The 22,451-nt window shown below is 37.7% G+C and overlaps 1 protein-coding gene and 1 pseudogene across 5 annotated transcripts in view; one reads left to right on the top strand and one right to left on the bottom strand.

Moving 5' to 3' along the window:
• The window catches only part of ARNT (aryl hydrocarbon receptor nuclear translocator), a 66,809-nt gene that overhangs the window by 26,637 nt on the left and 17,721 nt on the right, over nucleotides 1–22,451 (top strand). For 3 of the 5 annotated variants that reach the window (XM_086392441.1, XM_086392439.1, XM_086392442.1), the window contains 7 exons: nucleotides 2,704–2,815; nucleotides 6,195–6,239; nucleotides 10,918–10,962; nucleotides 13,647–13,691; nucleotides 15,844–16,057; nucleotides 19,414–19,627; nucleotides 20,817–20,919. In XM_086392441.1, coding sequence (XP_086248567.1) covers nucleotides 2,704–2,815; nucleotides 6,195–6,239; nucleotides 10,918–10,962; nucleotides 13,647–13,691; nucleotides 15,844–16,057; nucleotides 19,414–19,627; nucleotides 20,817–20,919 — 778 coding nt within the window. The remainder of the gene's footprint in view (nucleotides 1–2,703; nucleotides 2,816–6,194; nucleotides 6,240–10,917; nucleotides 10,963–13,646; nucleotides 13,692–15,843; nucleotides 16,058–19,413; nucleotides 19,628–20,816; nucleotides 20,920–22,451) is intronic. The other 2 variants (XM_086392443.1, XM_086392440.1) reach the window with 1 other exon arrangement.
• Nucleotides 1,517–2,609, bottom strand: LOC147376421 (NADH dehydrogenase [ubiquinone] 1 alpha subcomplex subunit 5 pseudogene; annotated as a pseudogene).

Below are 22,451 nucleotides of genomic sequence, written 5' to 3'. Positions count from 1 at the left end.
GATAATTAAAATGTGCTATAAAAACACTTTATCAAAAGTGTTCAGTATTGACACAGGAGCTAGAAAATATATTAATATACAATAAAAGTATAGAAAGAGATTAATTGCTTGTAGTTACCCAAAAATATAGTAAAGAGAGTCATTTCAGATAAGTGAGAAAAGGATGGATTAACCAGCAAATGATATTAGAATAATTAGCTAACCACTTACAAGAAGATACTCAGTGTTCTGCCTTATGCCAGGTAGGCAAAAGTAATAAATTTCAGATGGGTTAAAAATCTAAATGAGAAACACAAAAGTATTATAAGGATGTAAATTCAAAGGTGGGGAGCTTTTCTAAGCAAGACAGAAATCCAGGAATTATTTAGGAAAACATTGATAAGTTTAATAACATAAAATTGTAAAACATTATATGTTTAAAGGCTGAGGTAGGTGATGGAAAATATTTGTAATACATAATAGGCATGCATTATTCTCTATAAATTGATATCCTTTAATATCTTTTATATACCAATAGATAATATCTTTTATATACTGATAGATCCTGTAAATTCTTTCACTTCAGTTCAGTTCAGTCACTCAGTCGTGTCCGACTCTTTGCAACCCTGTGAATTGCAGTACTCCAGGCCTCCCTGTCCATCACCAACTCCAGAGTTTACCCAAACTCTTGTCCATTGAGTCGGTGATGCCATCCAGCCATCTCATCCTCTGTCGTCCCCTTCTCCTCCTGCCCCCAATCCCACCTAGCATCAGAGTCTTTTCCAATGAGTCAGCTCTTCGCATGAGGTGGCCAAAGTATTGGAGTTTCAGCTTTAGCATCAGTCCTTCCAAAGAACACCCAGGACTGATCTCCTTTAGAATGGACTGGTTGGATCTCCATGCAGTCCAAGGACTCTCAAGAGTCTTCTCCAACACCATAGTTCAAAAACGTCAATTCTTCGGCGCTCAGCTTTCTTCACAGTCCAACTTTCACATCCATACGTGACCGCTGGAAAAACCATAGCCTTGACTAGACTGACCTTTGTTGGCAAAATAATGTCTCTGCTTTTGAATATGCTGTCTAGGTTGGTCATAACTTTTCCTTCCAAGGAGCAAGCATCTTTTAATTTCATGGCTGCTTTACAAAAAGATACATTATTAAGTATAAAAATATCAAAGATACATCAACTCATTGATTTCAGAGGACTAATGTAAAAACACATAATAATTAAATACTGTACCATTTTTGCCTGTCAGTTTTGGTGAAATTACAAAGTATAATATCAAGTCCTGGTGAGGGAGATAGGTACTCTCATATCCTGTTAGTGGGAGCAGAAATTGTAGCAACCTTTTTGGAATGTAATTTGACAGTACCCATCATAATTTTAAGTGCTTATTATATACCTGGATACAGTGAATTTCATCTCTAGGAATCTGTCCTAAAAAGCAGAAGAGAATTTAAAGTTGTATGTGTAAATGTTTTATGTGCTTATATTAGTAAGTATAAATACATTTGCTTATTTGTAATAGTAGATAATTAGTAATAGTAAATAGAAACAACATAAATGTTAGTCAACTTGGGGAATGGTTGAATAAGATATGATATATTCTTACACTGTGAGGTTATGAAAAGGGATGAGGCATCTGTCTTGAGTGTGTGTGTGTGTGTGTGTATGGATATCTTTGATATGTATTTAAATGCTAAAAGCAACTTGCAGATCAGGATTCTTTTTTTATTAGGAAAAATGCCTCCTCCCCCATCAACACACATGTCATTTAATGATGGCCATATCTGTTGGTTGGCAGGAGACTCTTGCACTAACGGCTCCCATGTTTCCATTCCATTGCATCATTTTTCTCTCCAGACTTAGATCATTTTCAGCCTGGAGAAATACCTCTTCTACTTGGCCACCCTGAAGTTGCTCTTAATTTTTTTCTTTTAATATCTGGTTTCACTTTACCCATACCCAGCTTCTCATTTGTAATCTGTTCTGTATACTTTCTGTATGCTACATGTTCAGAGATTTGTCCAAAAATATCAAGAATCTTTGTATACAACATTTTTGGCCTGTCTCGTGGACTCTCACGTAAGGTTAGTCCCTAAAGGCCAGTGGTTGTCTTCAACAAACCCACTGTAATCAAATGTGCCCATTTTTGATCAGAGAGATAGTTGTATATAATCTGAGGGGAAAAATAAGAGATAAACTGAACTCAGCTGTTAAAAATGGTTGCTTCTGGGGTATGAGATTGAATTGATAGGAGAGAGGAAGGATTAAAAAGAGGAGCCATAACAAAGGACTTAGAGTTTTACTCTAAGTATTTTTGAATATTGGACTTTAGGTGATTTTTAATTTTCAGGTTGTTCTGCATTTTCTAAGTAAATCAGAGGAGCTAAGTTATATATATCTGTTGCATGAATGAAATATGTAAACCAATTTGTGTCTTTTAGATTAGTGTCACTATTACAAGCTTTTAGAAGTGGAAGCTGCAGAATATAGTGCCACCTCTTCCGAACTGTATAAAGTTGGGGAAACTGAAGTAGAGAAATCTTTTTCCAGAGTAAGATTTCAAGAAAAGCAATCTAGAATGAGCATTTGAGTTTTCTAGCAAACTACTGAGATATCATCCATAGCTTCAACCTTTCTTCTAGCTAGTTTGATAGTGATGATTATGATAAACAAGGGCAATTGTTCTAAAATCTGTATTTCTGTTTTTGTCTGACAGAAATGACATCAGATGTACCACCTCTGGGTCCAGCCATTGCCTCTGGAAACCCTGGGCCTGGGATTCAAGGTGGAGGAGCCATCGTCCAGAGGGCTATTAAGCGGCGACCAGGGTAAGTTTGAGTGTAGTGTGTCATGAACGCTTCTCCTTTAAGCTGCCTAATTTTGTTAGTTACTAAACCCCTTTTCCTAACCCTCTTGCTTCTTTTGGCTGCATTTTACACTCCTTTCAGATAACTTTCTTTAGTCCCTGGATTTTTCTTTGTGTGGAATTGATGTTTTTATCTAAGTTGCTTAGAGGCAGTTTTATTTTTTCTTAAACCAAAAATCTGCAAGGTAAAGGACTGTAGCTAAGCCCAGATATTTCACTGTTGCTGAGAAAATTTCGTTGCTTTCATTAAGCTCTGTATCTCCATTCTCAGAATCTTTTTGGTAGGGTTTTTACTTTCCTGAATTTAGAGAATGCTGAAATCTAGAATATTTTTCCTTTAAGTTATTGATATGTTGCCTCTTTGGGAATCCGGAGTTCATTTGGTTCCAGAATTATTTTTTAAATGCCTAATTAGTGTAAGGCATTGTGTGATTGCTCCTAGAATACAAAGGTAAATAAGGCACGGTCCTTGTCTCTAAGTTGCTTATGTTCTTAAAGGGATAATCATCACACACATAAATGTAATTCAAGATAGAATACACCAGGTTTGCTAAGAAAAGAACAAATACAGTGCTGTGTATTTCACTGTACGGAAATATCACCGTTGGTTGGTAGAGGTTGGGAAAGGCTTCAGAAAAGAGATTGTTTTAGAAAGGCCTGGGAGAATGGGTAGTATTTTACCTACTTTATATTTTCTGTTTTTTTCTTTCTTTTGTTTTAAAAAATTCTGTAGGTAATGTTACACCTAGTCTTTAAGTTTCCTCCTACCTGTAGTAATGCAGGCCTGTTCTCTGCCTTCAGATGGTAACAGAATAACAGAATTAAAGCTTGCTATGTCTCCAAGAAGCATTTAGTTTACTGAGGCATAGGGTGAATAAGTAATTTACCCAAGGTTTTAAAGCTAGTAAGTAGAGGATCTATAGTGTAAACCTTGAGAGATTAGCTTTAGAGTCTACTCCCTGAAACACAGTATTAAGTTATATATAATCTTAACAATTAGAATCAGAATCAATATTAATATCAAAATTGAGATTGGCTGAGAAAGTTATATTGAACGTGTACAGCTATTAGAAGTGGCAAATATGTATCAGTACAGAAAAATGTTCATAATATATTGAGAAAAGAGGTTACAGTGTATGTAATATATCAACTCCTATCAGAAATAAATATGTATATAACACATATGCATAGCCAAAAAGCTGAAAGGATATTTATCAGTTAGTCTGGATGATGGGATTATGGGTGATTTATTTTTTCTTTTGTTTTTAATTATTTCTAAATTTTCTGAAGTGTTTGTAATATTGGTAATGAGGAAAATATATTAAAAGAAATAATACTTTTTTTAAAAGAAATATTAGAAAATGTAGAAAGTTAGAAGACTAGTAAAGCAATCATCTTACTACCCAAATTCATCTCCCATTAGTTTTTTTGCATAATTAGTTAATTCTTTATGTGTAGTTATAATCATATAATTGTATTGGTTTATGTAGTCTAGTCTTTTGATCTGATTGTATAAAATAACTCTTTTTCCCATACCTGTTACATATTGTATAGAAACATAGTTTTAAAATAGTTACATAGAAGGATGTACTTAATTTCTATTTTGGGACATTTAAACAATTTTGAAGATATACTATTATATTGTAATGCTTAATGAGTATTTGTACATAAATTTTTTCTGAGTTGTTTCTTTAGGATAGAGTCTTAGAAATTAAGTTATTGGGTCAGTAGGCTGATTTTGACATGTAAGAAAAATGGACACTTTCAGGATTGATGCTATGTACTTCATAATCCATTTAGAGGTCTATAATATCAGGTTATCGCTCTAATGGAGATACCAAGATCACTGGGTTAAGGTGGTAACATGAGTTACATTTTAGTTTAGTATAGAGATTAATAGGAGATTGCCTATCTCATTACCTATAATCTTGCCTAATCCCTTGAAATGAAAGTCACCTCTTTTTTCACTACACATCTATAGCTTATTGATTGTGCTCCTCATATGATGCTTTCTCATTTTCACTTGTGTATTTATATTTGTCTAGGAGAAGAAGCCTTTGAGGGCAAATCTTTTGTTTTCAACTCATCTAGTACAGTATCTGGAATGTAGCATGTATTACATGTTCATTGGATGAATGAAGGAAAGAAACATTATTTAACAACCTTCAGGGAATTCTCTGGTGGTTCATTGGTTAAAATTCTGCGCTTTCACAGCTGCTGCTGCTGCTGCTAAGTCGCTTAGCAGTCGTGTCTGACTCTGTGCGACCCCATAGACGGCAGCCCACCAGGCTCCCCCGTCCCTGGGATTCTCCAGGCAAGAACACTGGAGTGGGTTGCCATTTCCTTCTCCAATGCATGAAAGTGAAAAGTGAAAGTGACGTTGCTCAGTCGTCTCCGACTCTTAGCGGACTTAGCGGACTCTTAGACCCCATGGACTGCACCCACCAGGCTCCTCTGCCCATGGGATTTTCCAGGCAAGAGTACTGGAGTGGGGTGCCATTGCCTTCTCCGTTTCACAACTGAAGGCTCATATTTTGTTCTACCTGGGAACTAAGTTTCCACAAGCTGCGCAGTGTGGCCAAACAAAAACCCAACCTTCAGAGGTCTTAAATCACTTCCCTGTTTTGAGAGATATTTCAGAGAGCTGGTAACATAGCCTAGGATAGACTATAGAAATGAAAATTAAAGACATGAATTACTCATACTAATGTTTTCCTTGTCCTTTTTGAGTAGATTCCTGCTCCTTTTGTGAGGTTGTACTCTGATGTAAAACTTTGACAAAGGTGGATTGCTACCCTAGGAAAATAAAGGTAGCAGTAGGCACACTCTTTTTAAAGAAAAAAATTATTTATTTACTTGTTTATCATTTATTTTTGGCCGTGCTGGGTTTTTGTTGCTGTGCACGGGCTTTCTCTAGTTGTGGAGAGCAGAGGCTACTCTCTAGTTGCGATTTTGGGTTTCTCATTGTGGTGGCTTCTCTTGTTGCAGGGCTTGGGCTTATGTGCACAGGCTCAGTAGTTGTGGCACATGAGCTTGGTTGCCCTGCGGCATGTGGGGTTTTCCCAGACCAAAGATCAAACTTGTGTCCCCTGCATTGGCAGGCAGATTCTTAACCACTGGACCACTAGGGAAGTCTGGTACTCATTTTTGATTGACCAATTTCTTTGCCCAGTTTGGTTCAACAGGAAGAGGTGGTAAGTATATCTTTGCTTATGTCCACTTCCTCTTTTCCTTCTTCCTTCTGAGTGGGTGTTCAGATAGATTGTGGGTTTAGAATTTTAATTTTGTTAATATTCTGCATTATCAGTAGGCTTATAATATTTTTTGTTGACTTTCCTCAGATTGGATTTTGATGATGATGGAGAAGGGAACAGTAAATTTTTGAGGTAAGATCGTAAAACTTTATCTAGATTTCTAATATTAAAATTAGTTAATTATCTTTATGACTCATATTTTTGTCTTTAGACCTAAGGAGAGTCCTTCATCCTAAAACTAAAATTTCCTGTTATACCCCATACAATTTCCAAGCATTCTGGTAATAACTCCAGAGGAAAGTGCTCAATGAGAAGAGGGTATAGAATTTACAAGACCCTCTGTATCAGTTACCTATAGTTGTGTGGCTTAATAACAATGATATATTATTTCTTACAATTCTGTCGATTGGTTTTTCTGCTGATCTTGCCTAGGCTCATTCTTAAGACTGCATTCAGTTGCCTTGTCATCTGGGAACTGGACTCAGATGATAATGCTGGGTATCTCTTTCTCTCTCTCCTTTTTTTTGGTGGTCGTTTATCCTTAAAGAGGGCAGATTTGAGTTTCTTTACATGGTGATGGCTGTAATACAAAGGGCAAGTCTCAGTCCAGGTGCTTATTAATATCAAGCATCTGCTTTGTATTGACATTTGCTGTTGTCCCATTGGCCAAAGCAAGTCGTATGTCCAAGTTCTGACTCAGTGTGGGAGTGGGCTGCACCAGGTGGTGAATACTGCAAGGAGTAATTAGTTGGCAAGTCATTAATGTTCTAATGTTGCCCTGTGATACTCATTGATTTCTCCTACAGAGCAGGAATTGGAATTTGTATCCTTGTAGTACTGAACCTTCTAGAGAACTGAAAATGAACTTTTCAATATATTGATGAAGGAGTACTTTCAGAGAAAGGAAATTTCTATTCTTGTTTAAGACCAGTTACTTGGCTTTGTGGGGTTTTTTTTGGGCGGTGGGGTTGGTGCTGTGTTGGGTTTTAGCAGCATGCAGGATCTTCGTTGCTACATGTTGGATCTTTAGTTCATCATGTGGGACCTAGTTGCCTAACCAGGGATCGAACTCAGGCCCCTTGCATTGGGAGCATGGCGTCTTAACCATTGGACCACCAGGGAAGTCCTTACTTTGCTTTGTTTTTAAGTCAGGAAAGCAATAAGAGTCAAAGAATGGAAGATAACCTTGACTGCACCCTGCCTTTTTTTTCTTTTCAAAGTTGAAAATACTACCTAGGTAATGCCTGCATTGCAGAGTAACACATATTTGAAAAATAAATAAAGGAACCCTGTTCTTTAAAAAATTTATTTTACTATGTGAGTTTCTGGATTTTATTATTTGAACTAAGTTCTTAAAAGAAATATGAACATGCTGCTGGTAAGTCGCTTCAGTCGTGTCCGACTCTGTGCGACCCCATAGACAGCAGCCCACCAGGCTCCGCCGTCCCCGGGATTCTCCAGGCAAGAACACTGGATTGGGTTGCCATTTCCTTCTCCAATGCATGAAAGTGAAAAGTAAAGTGAAGTTGCTCAGTCGTGTTTGACTCTTAGTGACCCCATGGACTGCAGCCCACCAGGCTCCTCCGTCCATGGGATTTTCCAGGCAAGAGTACTGGAGTGGGGTGCCATTGCCTTCTCCGAAATATGGACATACTTTATCACAAAATTGTTAAACAGTGCAAGGTTATATGTAATGAAAGTATATCTTCATTTCACTTTATACCTTCAGAATCCTTCTCCTGAGACTATAGTTTCCAGTTTATTAAGTATCCTTCCACGAATATTCGGTGCATATGTAAGTGTATTTAAATGCACGTATATGTGTGCATATACAGTCATTGTCTCCTCATTTTTTGTTTTTATACAGAAGATGCCCATATTGTAAATTGCTTGCCATTGTTTAGTTTTATAGTGCTTAGTTGAGTCAGTGACATTTGTCTATCTATTATTATTGTTTTTGCAGTATTTAAAGCTCATGTGTTTAGCTTCTGCCCAGCTGTGGAACACTGCCAGGTATTCTCGAAAACAATAACTGTGACTTGGCTATCATAAAGAAATAGTTGTAAAATATTGGAGAAAACCATTTTCCAAGAGAGGTCTTGAACGTTAATGAGTGTCAGCAAATGTAAAGAGGGGAAAAGATTTCAGTTTCTATGCAAGAATAGACTTTTTCCACACAGTTCCAGTGTACATTCCTCCAATTAGAAATTCCTAATTATAATAATAAATATAATAGTAGTAGTAGATGTGTATATGAATGGGATAGAGGTAATCACTAGTCTTATTTATTACTGTCATTTAGCTCTAGCCCTGAGTCATTGCTTCCATTCCACAAAATCTGGTAGTCACAAACTACACACAAATTTTAAAAGGTTGATTTGTCCTTTCCCCAACCTTAAAGAAAAGTATTCATAATTGATCTTACCAAATAGGTCATTATGCATGCCCAGGAGAGTCATCACCAAATTTTTTTTACTTGATCATCAGAACTTTTTTTTTTTCTGGCCTCATGGCTTGCAGGGTCTTAGTTCCTCAACCAGGGATTGAACCATGCCCCAGGCAGTGGGAATATGGAGTCCTAAACAGGAATTCCCAGTACATTTTTTTAATTGGAATTTTCCACTTTGGTCTGGGAGTGAAAGTCTTACTTGCATTGTATCTGTAAATCTGTAAATCAGCTTAATACTTGGTGAATACTTGGTGGATTAAATCAGTCTCCTTGGTGGATCCAAGTTGTAATGTATTACCTCTTTTCATCACTTTGTTCAAGTGTCATTTTCTTATATTCTCCAGACAACACTATGAAATAATTTTTAAGAATATGAAGGATTTGAAATTCTATATACAATATCAGAGTTGCTAGTACTAAAATAATGCTTCTCAAACTCAAAGAAATGCAGGTACAAATCCACCAACGGGTTCTTGACAAGATGAAGATTATAATTTGTTAGGTCTCGGATAGTGCCCAAGATTCTGCATTTTTACAGATTCCTAAGTGATGCTGCTGCTTCTGGTCCACTAACCACACTTTGAGTAGCAAGGACCTGGAAGATACATTCTTGAGATTCAAAGTTAATATGTAAATTATAGGTCTCTTTTTTCATTAAGAGTTTGTAGCGTGTGATTTATAGTATATTTTGTGTCTTAGAAACAAAAATTTGTCCTTGAGCTGAAATTCCACTACACCTCTCCAGTTATTTTCAAAGAAAAATTTTGGGGTCAAATTAGTTGAGGATTTATATAGCCTGTGAAGTATAAATTTGGGCTGTAATACAAATAACTGGTTTAACTGAAAATTTTATGAGTCTTACCTGTCTCACAAAGGCTCTTTCTGCCCAAAGCTGATGGATTTTTGTTACGTCCTATAGCAGTGAGAAGAGGAAAATTTAGACCATCCGGAGAAGAGAGTGGTATTTTCATAGTTAGGTTTACCTTCTTCAACACATCCTCCTTCGTGATTTCTGTAGTAGCAAACAGGATGCATCAGCTTGTTAAGTAGACGTTCTTGAAATGAATGGATTGTGTTTTCTTAATCAAAGAGATATCGTTCATTGTTTAAATCAAAATTTAAGACTTTTAGAAACTTCTGCACATCAAAGGAAGCACAGTGGAAAGGTAACATATGGAATGAAAGAAAATATTTGCCAATCGTATATCTGATTGATACTTGCAGAACTCCTGTAACAAAAAACAACCTGCTTAAATGAGCAAAGGATTTGAATAGGCATTTCTCCAAAGAACATACACAAATGGCCAAAAATCATATGGAGAGACACTGAACATTACTAATCATTTAGAGAAATGCAAATCAAAACTACAATGAGTAGGCCATTAGAATGGTACCATCAAAAAATCCAGAAAATAGCAAGCACTGGTAAGGATATGGAGGAATTGGAATTCTTGGGCGCTGTTGGTAGGAATGTAAAATGGTCTGGCCACTTTGGAAAACAGTACAGAGGTTCCTTGAAACATTAAAAACAGAAATATTATATGATCCAGCAGTGCCACTTCTGGTTATATATCCAAAAGAATTGAAAGCAAGATCTTAGAGATATTTGTACACTCATGTTCACTGCTCCATTTTTCACAGTAACTGAGAGGTGGAAGCACCCCACATATCCACTCACAAATGGAATATTACTCAGCCTTAAAAAAGAAGGAAATTCTGTCACATACTACCTAACATGGATGAACCTTGAGGGCATTATACTAAATGAAATAAGCCTGTCAAAAAAAGATAAATACTGTATGATTTCACTTATGTGAGGCTGTAAAGTGTCAAAATCAGAGAGACAAAGTAGAGTGGTGGTTGTCAAGAGCTGGGGGTGGGATGGGGACAGAGAATGAGAAGATGGTGTTCAGTAGCTATAGAGTTTGTTTTTCAGTGTGAAAAAGTTCTAGAGATACTTTGTACACCAGTGTGAATATAATTAGTGCTACTGAGCCATACACTTAAACCTGGTTATGATGGCAAATTTGATGTTACATGGTTTTTGACGTAATTTAAGAAAAACAAAACTATCTCTAACCTCAGGGAGGTATTGACAGGGCAGTCAGCTGTGCCCTCATGAGCTCAACATCTTTTTTTGGAATGTTTGGTAAGTAAGAGTAAAGGAGACATTAGAAAACAGACAAATAATAATCATGGATTTTTAAGTTCTGTGAGATGATATTATCTCTATTGCTTTGTGCTGCCTTTTCAGTTGGCTTTTTTTGCTGAATATTTTTACCCCTTTCTGGTTCTCCTTTCAGAATGAAATAGATATAACAAGTGTAATGCCTTGGATTAATCTTTTTTTTTCTCCTTCAGGTGTGATGATGATCAGATGTCTAATGATAAGGAGCGGTTTGCCAGGTAATGTAGTAGAGCATCTTGGTCCTTGTTGTGGGACCAGGCAATTTAAAAATTCTCAGTTTTAATTTTCTCTCAATGAGAGTTAATTTCTCTGCCCAGTCTCAACTGGTGAAAATTAGTATTACAGTTGTTGTTTATGGTCAGGTAACATGGCTTCAGACTTATGGCACCAAACTAATGATATACTTAAACAGTGTTTTTATATATGTGATAAATAGCTACACATTGTGCTTGCTGGGTGTCCACAGAAACACAAACAATATTTAATTTCTTGGTTGCATTTATTATTAAGTGGATCTACAAAATCTCTACAGATGATTTTATTCTTTTAAAGATGACAGCAAATAAACAATTTACACAAAGAGTGCAGTTTTTATTGAAATACATTTAAGTTACCTGTCTAGAGCATGAAAAACACTTTGGTTTATATTAAACAAATCCTCTCAACTCAGATATTGGTTTATTCTTAGAACATTTATTCTATATATTGTTAAGCAGTAAATTATTTGTTTTTTAAAAATTGAATTTGCAACCACATCAGAAAAGTGAATCATGCAAAATCCACTGCTTAACTAAGCAATTACTACTTATTCATTGCTGATGCTGCTGGTCTGGGGCCCATACGTTGAGAACCATTGATGTCAAGGGCTAAGCAATATCAATCAGAGTAGTTTTAAACTACTCTGAAGCAGTGGGATGCCATCATAAGCTTTGAATGAAATGATAATGTATTAATATAAAATGCATATGAATTTTTCTCTAGTAGCTTTATATAGGACTCATTAGAGAGAAGCACTGTAGTCAAGAAGGTAAATGGGAGACCGTTGAAACAATAAGACAGTGATAAAATCATGAGGGCCTGGGCTAGAGTGGTGGCAGTGGCAATAGAAAAGGAGCAGATTTAAAGGTTTCTGAAGAATTTGTAGTTACTTCAAATCTGAAGTAGATACTTACGAACACTTTAGGTTGTGAATCATCTCTCAAATGTGAAGTTAATAGTAGATATTTGGGCAGTAGTTTTTAAAAAACTGCATTAGAAAGTGAAGTTGTCAAATAATAGTGGTGGTATGGGTTTCACAGTCTCTTGACTGAAATTCCAGAAAGCTATGAAAACATGACCTGAACTGTTTTAGTCTTCATTTGCCTTGCTTAATGTGAATTTTTATACATTCTGTATTTTATTTGGAAATATTGAAGTAAATAAGGGATTATGGATCTGTATTGGTAGGAGTAGTAATAGTAATTTTAGATATTTAACTTGTAAACAACAGAGCTCATTTCTTTGTGTGATCTTAGTTCCATGACCAGGGATTGAACTGGTACCTTCAGCAGTGAATGTGTGGCATGCTAACTGCTGGACTGCCAGGGAATTCCCAGAACTCATTTCTTTAAGATTTGTTAAGCTAGTTCACCTCAAATATTCTCGTTTGGGATTCAGTGGAGTGTCTTCAAAAGATGAAGTGAATTTTCCCAACTTTTTGAAAAAATATTTGTAGTTTGTTAAGGAGTTACAATAACCCAGTGAATATGAAACTTTACTTAATATCACCTTTTTTTTCTTTCTCTTGTCAATATGCATAAGTTCTCAGGTGATTCTTGTCATTACTGTGTTATTTTTTTGTCTCTTTTTTCCCCCCTGCTGACCATTTTCTAGAAATTTCCCTGTGTATTGATAAAATCATTGTAGTTGTCATTTTTTAATAGCTGGTTTTTCAGCCTGTCAATATATCATACTTAGATATTTTTGCTTAATCTATTCTTAATATCTTTATATACACATACTTATGTATATATTTAAGATGGAATTGATTACTGATAAACTGAACTACCAATACCAACTACCAACTTGCCACAAACCCTCATAGTATTTCAGTTATTCAGAGAAATTTAGTGGTAATCCTTTGTAGCCCTCTCCAGGGAAGAGGGAGTTGATCTAGGATCCAGCAACGTTATGGCTTTATTGCAGAGAAATGGGAAAGCAACAGAAGAGAAATATACCACTTCAAGATCAAATCATTGATAGGGGATATACTAGATACCTAGCTCTTAGTTTTAGTTATATAATTCTCCAGGGAAACCTGGTTGGTTATTTTGTCTGTGAGCACATGTGTGCTGTATGTGTGTTATTGAGAGATTGTGTTTGTGATCACTTGTTTGACTTTCTTGACATGATTTACTGTTTGATTTTTTTATTTTTCAGTGTAGAAATAGCATATGTGAATATTACTTTCTTTCCAGATTGGAAGCAGTATGTGAAAATGGTACCCCTTGTTTCATTCTTATTCAGATAGTATGTCTGCTTGGTTTCTAAAGAGATAATTGGCTTTCTCTGCTCAGATTATGTGCATTTATAATGAATATTGGGCTTGCTTTTATGTTGACCTTTGTCCTGTAAGTTACTTTTCCTTTATTCTGACAGATGGTTTTGTCGAGTACAGGCAAGGTTCTTGTCTATATTTCCATTTCCCCCTCTTCTCTGCATCTGTTTTTTTCTGTTATTTTCTTCCCTTCCTTTCCCCCCTTTCTCCTCCCTCTTTCCTTTTTCCCTTTCTCCCCTTCCTTCTTTCCTTCCCCCTTTTCTTCTTTCCTCCCTTCTTCCCCCCCTTCCTTCCTTCTCCCCACCCCCTTCCTTCCTTCCTTCTTTTTATTTTACGTTTAGCTTAGTTCATTAATTCTGTTTTTAGGTCGGATGATGAGCAGAGCTCTGCGGATAAGGAGAGACTCGCCAGGTAGGAAAATGGTATCTTTTAGCACGATGAAGTGGATGCTGCTGCTTTTTCTATCCTTTTTCTTATTTCTGCTCTTTTCTTCCCCTTTCTCTTCATGTTTTTCTTTGTGTCAAGAGAGGACAAGATTTTTAGAAGTTTGTATATAATAGGAACTTTGGCTTCCCCCACCAGAAAGTGGGTGAGTTGAGGGAAGTTAAGAATTTAAGAAATTGCTATTAGTTTTATAGATTTCTCTTTTTATCTTTATCTTAGCACACTAAATTTCGCAGAATAAAAAGCTTTTAGAAACAGTGCAGCTGTGCCAGTCGATACTTCAGCAGGAAAATCCTCTTTTATCAGAAAGCCAATAAATATATCTGTGTTTGCAATTAGTTCCTAGTCTTTAGGCCTCAGTATTTACTCCACACCCTTCTAGAAAGCTCACCTTTATTTTCCTGGGTACACTCACAGCCTAGATTACTTTGTCACAGCAGTACTGGTGTGGCTTTGGTGAGTGAATCTTGTGGTTTCTTAGAAAAGCTTAGCAGCCTTGATGTGGCTATTTAAAAGATCAGTCTTCTGGATTTCAGTGTCAGAAACCTGTCAGATACAAGGAAATGGGTGCTTTATGTTTAAGAGTAGAATTTTATGTTTCTCAGGCAGAGTAACTAAATATGGACCTATGCTGTGAGACCTATTGTTATCTCTTTCAGCTGGGTCACAGTCTCATTTTGCTGCCAGTTTAACTTATGTCTGCTAACACTTTCACGTTTCGTAAAACGTGTGGTATGGTGGGAAGAATGTTGCATTCATTGGGAATGGGGGCCGCCCTTGGAAAAGTTGGTTAACTACTGGACATTAGTTTGCTCTAATCATAAAAAAGAGATTTAAGTTAGATTCATTGTTTTCTTTTTTTTTGTTTGTTTTGGCAGAGAACTTTTGTTCAGATAGAATCTTTAGTGGTAATAGAAGTCCGTAAAAAAGATAAAGCAAAGCTGCTCAAAACAGAGATAGGAATGCAGCATGTTGTTTGAGTCTCTCCTTGAAGCATTCCTATGAAAGATACTGAGGAACTGTTAGGCTTTTCAGAAATCCAATTTGAAAAATACTGAATTATACTTTTAGCAGTAATTTTACCCTGATTGTGGAGAAGGCAATGGCAACCCACTCCAGTACTCTCGCCTGGAAAATCCCATGGACGGAGGAGCTTGGTAAGGCTGCAGTCCATGGGGTCGTGAAGAGTCGGACACGACTGAGTGACTTCACTTTTCACTTTCATGCATTGGAGAAGGAAATGGCAACCTACTCCAGTGTTCTTGCCTGGAGAATCCCAGGGACAGGGGAGCCTGGTGGGCTGCCGTCTGTGGGGTCGCACAGAGTCAGACACGACTGAAGTGACTTAGCAGCAGCAGTTACCCTGATTTTGAGAAAGTCAGTATTGGAGATGTGTTCTGCTCTCCCTGGTGAGATCCAGATTGTCTGTTCTTAAGCATCCTGTTCTCCAGTTCACTTTGTCCCAAATTGGGCATCATAAGGGACTTCTAGTAAATGGCATCTTATAAATCTCTTGAGCTCAGTGTACTGGCACCACACCCAGATAGAGAAGCTAGGGCCTTGTCCATTAGGGGGACAAGTAGAACTTCCAGTTCTGCCTCCTAGTGTTGAGAATAAGAGAGATACTTAGAATAAACAATATTTTATAGATCAAGGGAGTCTATACTAATCAATTCTTGTATCAACTGTTGAGCAACATACTTCTGTTGGAAAAAATTGGTCGTTTTATGTTTTCAGCCTTTAAAAAGTTGAATTGGTAAATAAGAAATCAGCCAAGCTGAGGAACTTAAGTGAATAAAATCAACATTTTTTAAGATTGTCATTTCTTAAAACACTTTTTGTTCTGAGGGAGTGGTAATTTACACAGGAAGGGAAGTTTCCAGGAGTTAGAGAGATTTGCTGGTATCTGCTTGTACTCTTGTCTACCTCGTTAGTTTCTATTCCATGCTTGCTCTGCATGAGAAGCTTGGCAGACTTTAACATCAGAGACTTAAGCACTACTAAATCTAAGTACCGCATTTCTTCAGCAGCTCACTTGGTATCCATATCACTCTCCCTGCTCCCAAGTGGCCAGATATGACCACCTGGATGGGGCTTCTCTCTCTCTCTTTCCATGCAGGGAAAACCACAGTGAGATTGAACGGCGACGACGGAACAAGATGACAGCCTACATAACAGAACTGTCAGACATGGTACCCACCTGTAGCGCCCTGGCTCGGAAACCAGACAAGCTAACCATCTTACGCATGGCAGTTTCTCACATGAAGTCCTTGAGAGGAACTGGCAACACGTCCACCGACGGCACCTACAAGCCGTCTTTCCTCACTGATCAGGTCTCTGGGAAGCACACATGAGGGGGTCTAGAATTTTTTGAAAGTTTTGATCTTTTGGGGGTGGATGCCCATAATCCTGAAGTGTGTGTTATATTGGGAGTCAGAGCAGAGCTGAATCTGTAGATTCTTTAAAGGATAGGAATTCAGCTCTGAAGGAAATATTCAGGTCATAGGAAAGTGAGTTTTGATCCCTGACTATACCGTTTATTAGCTTTGAAACAGAAGTAGAGAAGAATTGTGAAAACTATTTAGCACGCTTACAGGTATTTTAGAACTTTACTCATGAATCCAGTCTTCAGGGTAGAAGAACAGTGGAATCTTGGGGATGACTGTGTTCATCCCCAAAGAACCAGTCCTTTTCCTTGGCTTTAGGGTTATAGAAGATGAAAGTAATATATTTCTTTTTCTTGAAGCAGCTTCCAGTTTTAGTGATGAAAGGAATCTAACAGGCAGTTGTTGTTGCTTAGAGGTACGCTCTGTTACATTCGATGCACTATGAGAGAAATAGAAGGTAGAAACATTTCCAGCTTTTCAGAAACTCGGTTTGAATATGAATATGTGAGTAGCAGGATACACACATAAGTGAAAAATGAGTATGGGAAGAAATGGCTTTAAAGAACTTATTAACAATTTATATAGGATTAAATATATGTGTTGGCTTCCCCCATGGCTCAGTGGTAAAGAATCCACCTGCAATGCAGAAGACATGGGTTCCCTCCCTGGGTCGGGAAGATCCCCTGGAGGAGAAATGGTAACCTTCTCTAGTATTTCTGCATGGGAAGTCCCATGAACAGAGGAGCTGGCGGGCTACAGTTCATAGGGCTGCAAAGAGTCTGACACAACTGACAGACTGAGCACACAGACGCACACAAATACATATGTACTAGCTGGATGGCTAAAGTAAATAGAGCGGCTAGGCCTGAGTGAGAACAGTCAGCAGAGACTTCAAAGAGTATAAGGTAGCCATGTTCTGTTTTGATTGTTAAAAGTATCACTTATTTATTGCAGAAAATTTCAGAAAATACAGGAAGTACAAGGAAGAAAAAATTGACCTGTAATGCCATCCTTTTTCCAGTACTCTTGCCTGGAAAATCCCATGGGCGGAGGAGCCTGGTGGGCTGCAGTCCATGGGGTCTCGAAGACTCTGACATGACTGAGCGGCTTAACTTTCACTTTTCACTTTCATGCATTGGAGAAGGAAATGGCAACCCACTCCAGTGTTCTTGCCTGGAGAATCCCAGGGACGGGGGAGCCTGGTGGGCTGCCGTCTATGGGGTCGCACAGAGTCGGACACGACTGAAGTGACTTAGCAGCAGCAGCAGCAGCCATACTTTTATTCAGAGGATCAGAAGGAAGGAATGTGGTTTAGAAGAAAGCAGTAAAATTTTTCCAAATAGGATGGTCTATATGAAAGCACATATAGCACAGATTATATATATATGTACATTGAAATAGCTAATCAGTTGGTACTAACAGAATACATACAGATATTGATTCAACAGTTTCCAGTTAGGCACTTTTTGTGAGCTAACCAGGTACTTTGTGCTGTTAGAAATGTAAAGAATGGTAAGAGGTTGCTGCTGCTGCTAAGTCGCTTCAGTCGTGTCCAACTCTGTGCGACCCCATAGACGGCAGCCCACCAGGCTCCCCCATCCCTGGGATTCTCCAGGCAAGAACACTGGAGTGGGTTGCCATTTCCTTCTCCAATGCATGAAAGTGAAAAGTGAAAGTAAAGTCGCTCAGTCGTGTCTGACCCTCAGCGACCCCATGGACCGCAGCCTTCCAGGCTCCTCCATCCATGGGATTTTCCAGGCAGGAGTACTGGAGTGGGGTGCCATTGCCTTCTCTGTGGTAAGAGGTAGTCACAGGTAAAAAACATGTGTAAATAAATAAATCATGATATAAACACAGAATCCAGTCCATATCAGAGGTGCAATAATAAGTCTTGTAGAAATGTAAATATGGAAAACGAAGAGTAGGGGAATAGTGTTGTAAATATTGGAAATAGCTTGATTAAAAGCCCTGTGAGAATAATCAGGTTATTCAAGGAAAATCAGTTTACCATGCCCTGGGAGATGATAATGGGAAGATAGGATGGTACCTGATGAAGGAATATTTAAGTGTTATGTTAAATAGCTTAGATTTTAATTTTTAGGCAATGGGTAGCTATAAGAAATGTGGTAGCATTTTGAGGATGGACTGAAAAGAGTGAAAGCAGGGAGACCATTAGTCTTGGCATGAGATAACTAAGTGGCGTTGCATTCAAAAATAGAATTGATAAGCTGGGTTATCACTGGAGTGTGAGAGATTAGTTAGATTTTTTAGACCTATACCCTGAGAGGAAGGGGATATTGTTAGTCAAGAAAGAGAGTGCTGGAGGAGCACAGAGGATAGTTTTTGAAGAAGGAAATAATGCTGGGTTTCGAGATGTTGAAATTGAATTGCTGATAGAATGTCTATTTGGAGATGCTTAGTAGATTTTAGGCAAGTCTAGAAATGTAGACTTGTGTATCATTTCGTAGTGGAGAAGTGGATATGATTTCTCTGAGAGAGAGTATGGAATAAATAGAGGAGAGAACTTAAGATAGAATGTTGGAAATGCCCGCACTTGAACAGAGGAAAAGGAGCTTGAAGCAGACAACAGACATTTGAAAAGGAAGTAAAAGTTCGAGAATGGTGTCATAGAAGCTAGGCAGAAATAAATTTTAAAGGATAGAATGAACAACACTGTCAGATCTGTAGTGACGTTGTGTCCAGACTCGGGAAAGAGCACTTGAGTTGGCAGTTAGGAATACATGATTAATAGTAACCTGCTGAAAAAAGATGTAGTGGTTGAGAGTGAAGATTGCAGATGGGCTGAGAAATACATGAAAAGTAAGACAGTAGAGCCGGTGAGTATAACATTACTCTTAATTTAAGCTTGGCCCTGGAAGATGAGTTGGGCAGAGTTGAGGGAAGTTTTGTATAGAATTAAGAAAACTTGATCATGTTTAAGATTTGAGGGGAAAGAGAATATGAATATTTGTAGAGCTTCCTAAGAGACCAGAGAGGGTGAGATCAAGAACTTAATTTTTGTTAATGGTAAGCATTTTTATTACCTGTTTTGAGATCTGAGGTAAAGAGGAGGGAGGTGGATAGTGACATACACACATTGATAGCTACCTATTGGAAAAAGCTACCTTGTCAGTGAAGGTGATTATATTTAAGGTACAAAGCTGTGCCTGTGGGTCAAACAGAAGGCCACCGTTGTTTATGGAAAGATACATATGATCTGAAGGGTCTTCCTTCTTTCCATAGTAATATTTGTGTTTTTCAAGAGAGTTCAGTATTAACTTGTATTTCTCTTCCTTGGGCAGGAACTGAAACATTTGATCCTGGAGGCAGCAGACGGCTTTCTGTTTATTGTCTCATGTGAGACAGGCCGGGTGGTATACGTCTCTGACTCAGTGACCCCAGTTTTGAACCAACCACAGTCTGAGTGGTTTGGTAGCACGCTGTATGATCAGGTGCACCCAGATGATGTGGACAAACTTCGTGAGCAGCTTTCCACTTCAGAAAATGCGCTGACAGGTATGAGTTACATAGATGGGAAATGAATAGCAAATCCTTTCTTCTTTTTTTCTGAGATAGAAGAGGTATTTTAACGCTTAAATTTTCCCATTGTATCTGGCAAAACTTTTAGAATTTTCTTCTTTCATGAATATAATCTGTTCTTTTTATCCACATGCAAGTAATATATTTTGTAACTCATCCCTAGAAAATGTTTCATTAGTGACAGTGTTTATATAAAATTTTACTTTAATCCTAATATTAGTGTAAATACACCATAAAGGCCAAACCTACAATACCACCACCTCCCTTGTCATTTTAAAAGAATTAAATTACCCATGTTTATGTCTCATTTGTATGGGTAATTACTGGGTATTTTTTCTACCAAGTTGTGCTTGGCTTTGACTTTGTACTTGGTTCTGTGATGATAGATTTTTATTTTAGAGGGGAATGGTTATTGTTCAGTTGTTTTTTGTTTGTTGTATCTGCACTATTTTTCTGTCTTGTTTTTGTCCCCTCCCCCCCAGCTGCCTCTGTTTAATGTTATTTAGTCCTTTTGCCAGAGTTTGGCTGAAGGAAATAAGTCACATCTGCTCCTAAGCAATCTGGAAAAAATTTTAATGTGGAAGCAGATTAAAGCTGGTAATTGAAATCAAATCCGTTATGGTCATATTAATGTTGGTATTTAGCTTTCCCTTCTTTTATGTTTTTATGGATTTCATTTTTCTAGTTCTTCTCAAACGTTCCCATTTGGTTTCTATATGATATAGGAGGGACAATTTAAGCACGAGACAGATGCGTTTTTCTATAGCATATAAAATTATTTGTTTTTAAACCAATGACATTCACTCTGTGTGTGTGTTTGTGTGTGTGTGTGTGTGTGCGTACATGCATGTGTATAAAAATAATCAGTCCCAAGAATATAACCTTGCTCTTTTTTGCCAGCTCTACCTACTTCTGCTCCTGTCCTCCCTTGCCTTGCACAAAGCTATTTCCAGTGCTGCCTTTGAACTAAAGCGTAAGATTCATTGATGGGAATCGAGGTGTTTTAGACTTGGAAAAAATCCATCTCATACTTGGCTTATTCTGTTATAAGCAAGGAGATTGAAGAGTGTGGATAGGCTATTTACTTAGCTTTGCCTCCAGTATCTCTCCCCCTCTTCTCTGCACACAAGAATGTACTCCAGACTCTCCTTCACATCCTTTACAGGGCGTATCCTGGATCTGAAGACTGGAACAGTGAAAAAGGAAGGTCAGCAGTCTTCCATGAGGATGTGTATGGGCTCAAGGAGATCATTTATTTGCCGTATGAGGTGAGTGTCAGGATGAGGATTGTGACTTGTCATAGGAAGAATTCAGAGCTGAGGGTTTAATTTCTGGTCAGAGGAGTTAAACTTTTAAGTCTAAGCTCCAGGTAGATTAAATTTAACTCTCAAGACCCGATTTAGTCATAACACAAAATAACATGATAAGCAAACCAGTATTTCCTGAACTCTTCTTATGATAGGTAGGTGCTTTACGTGTCATCTCATTTTCCACAACTGCCCCGTAGAGTAGAATTCAAGGTTACTATTTTGCTGATTTAAAAAAAAATGACACAAAGAAATTGACTTCCCATGTTTGATTCAGGATTTTATTTTAATGCATACTAGTTGGATGCCAGTATCTATATTTTTTTCCTGGTGTATTCCAAGACAACGTCCATGTACTCAGGCTACTTCTTCCCCCCTCTCTTCCCTTCAGTAGACTTTCTGATTCCTTTCACTTAATAGTTAACATTTATAAATTATATACTGTACATTTTAGGATTCTGAAGAAAGGATGGTGGTAGTTTTCATCACAGGTAGAGAAAACATCTCCATGTCACAAAGTAAATTCAGATTGTGTAATGGAAATTGACTGTTGAGAGGATGCTTATTAGAAGTGATGAATAGGATATTAAGAAAGGTTTCCTGGGGATGTTACAAAATTTAATATTATTTGGCTTAGTTATTTGGAGTAGCTTCTAGACCCAGACTACTGGATTTATCACTTATCTTCTGACCTTGAATGGATTAAATGACTGCCTTGTGTTTTTATTTCTTCACCTAATATTGGGAGTTATATCAGCCTCATAAAGTTGTTATGAAGATTAGATGAATAAATATATATAAAGATGCTTAGGACTTCTCTGGTGGTCCAGTGGTTAAGAATCCACCTGCCAGTGCAGGGGACACAGGTTCGATCCCCGGTCTGGGAAGATCCCACAGGCCTCAGAGTAACTAAGCCTTCGTGCCACAACTACTGCCTAGAACCCATGCTCCTCAACAAGAGAAGCCGCTGTAATGAAAAGCCCACTTGCTGCAACTAGAGAAAAAGCCCACGTGTAGCAATGAAGACCCAGCACACCAAAATAAATAAATTTTTAAAAGATGCTTAGAATAGTGCATGACTCATAAAATTCTGTGTATGTTTTATTTATTATTAAAGAAAGTAGTGAGAATGGGAGAGAGTGTCCCAATGTGTGGACATGGCTATTGCAATGACATACGGAGGAGCAAGGTAAATAATAACATGATTGTGTGCGTGCTAAGTCGCTTTAGTCGTGTCTGACTCTATGATCCTATGGACTGTAGCCCTCCAGGTGCCTCTCCTCCAGGGGTCTTCTGAACCCAGGGATCGGACCAGCATCTCTTTAAGTCTCCTGCATTGGTAGGCAGGTTCTTTACCACTCATGCCACCTGGGAAGTCCTAGATAATAACAAAATACAGCAAATAGATTTTGTTGCAGCATAGTGCTCGAGTCTACAAACCGCAACTCTCTTTGTAAATAAAGCTTTATTGGAACATAGCCATGCCCATTTAT

The sequence above is a fragment of the Bos grunniens genome, chromosome 3 (assembly GCF_055505025.1).
Source record: "Bos grunniens cultivar Pamir isolate PY7600 chromosome 3, Bosgru_T2T1.0, whole genome shotgun sequence".
NCBI classification, from domain to species: domain Eukaryota; kingdom Metazoa; phylum Chordata; class Mammalia; order Artiodactyla; family Bovidae; genus Bos; species Bos grunniens.
Note: the sequence above shows the minus strand (reverse complement) of the source record. Positions and strands in the feature narration are given on the sequence as shown.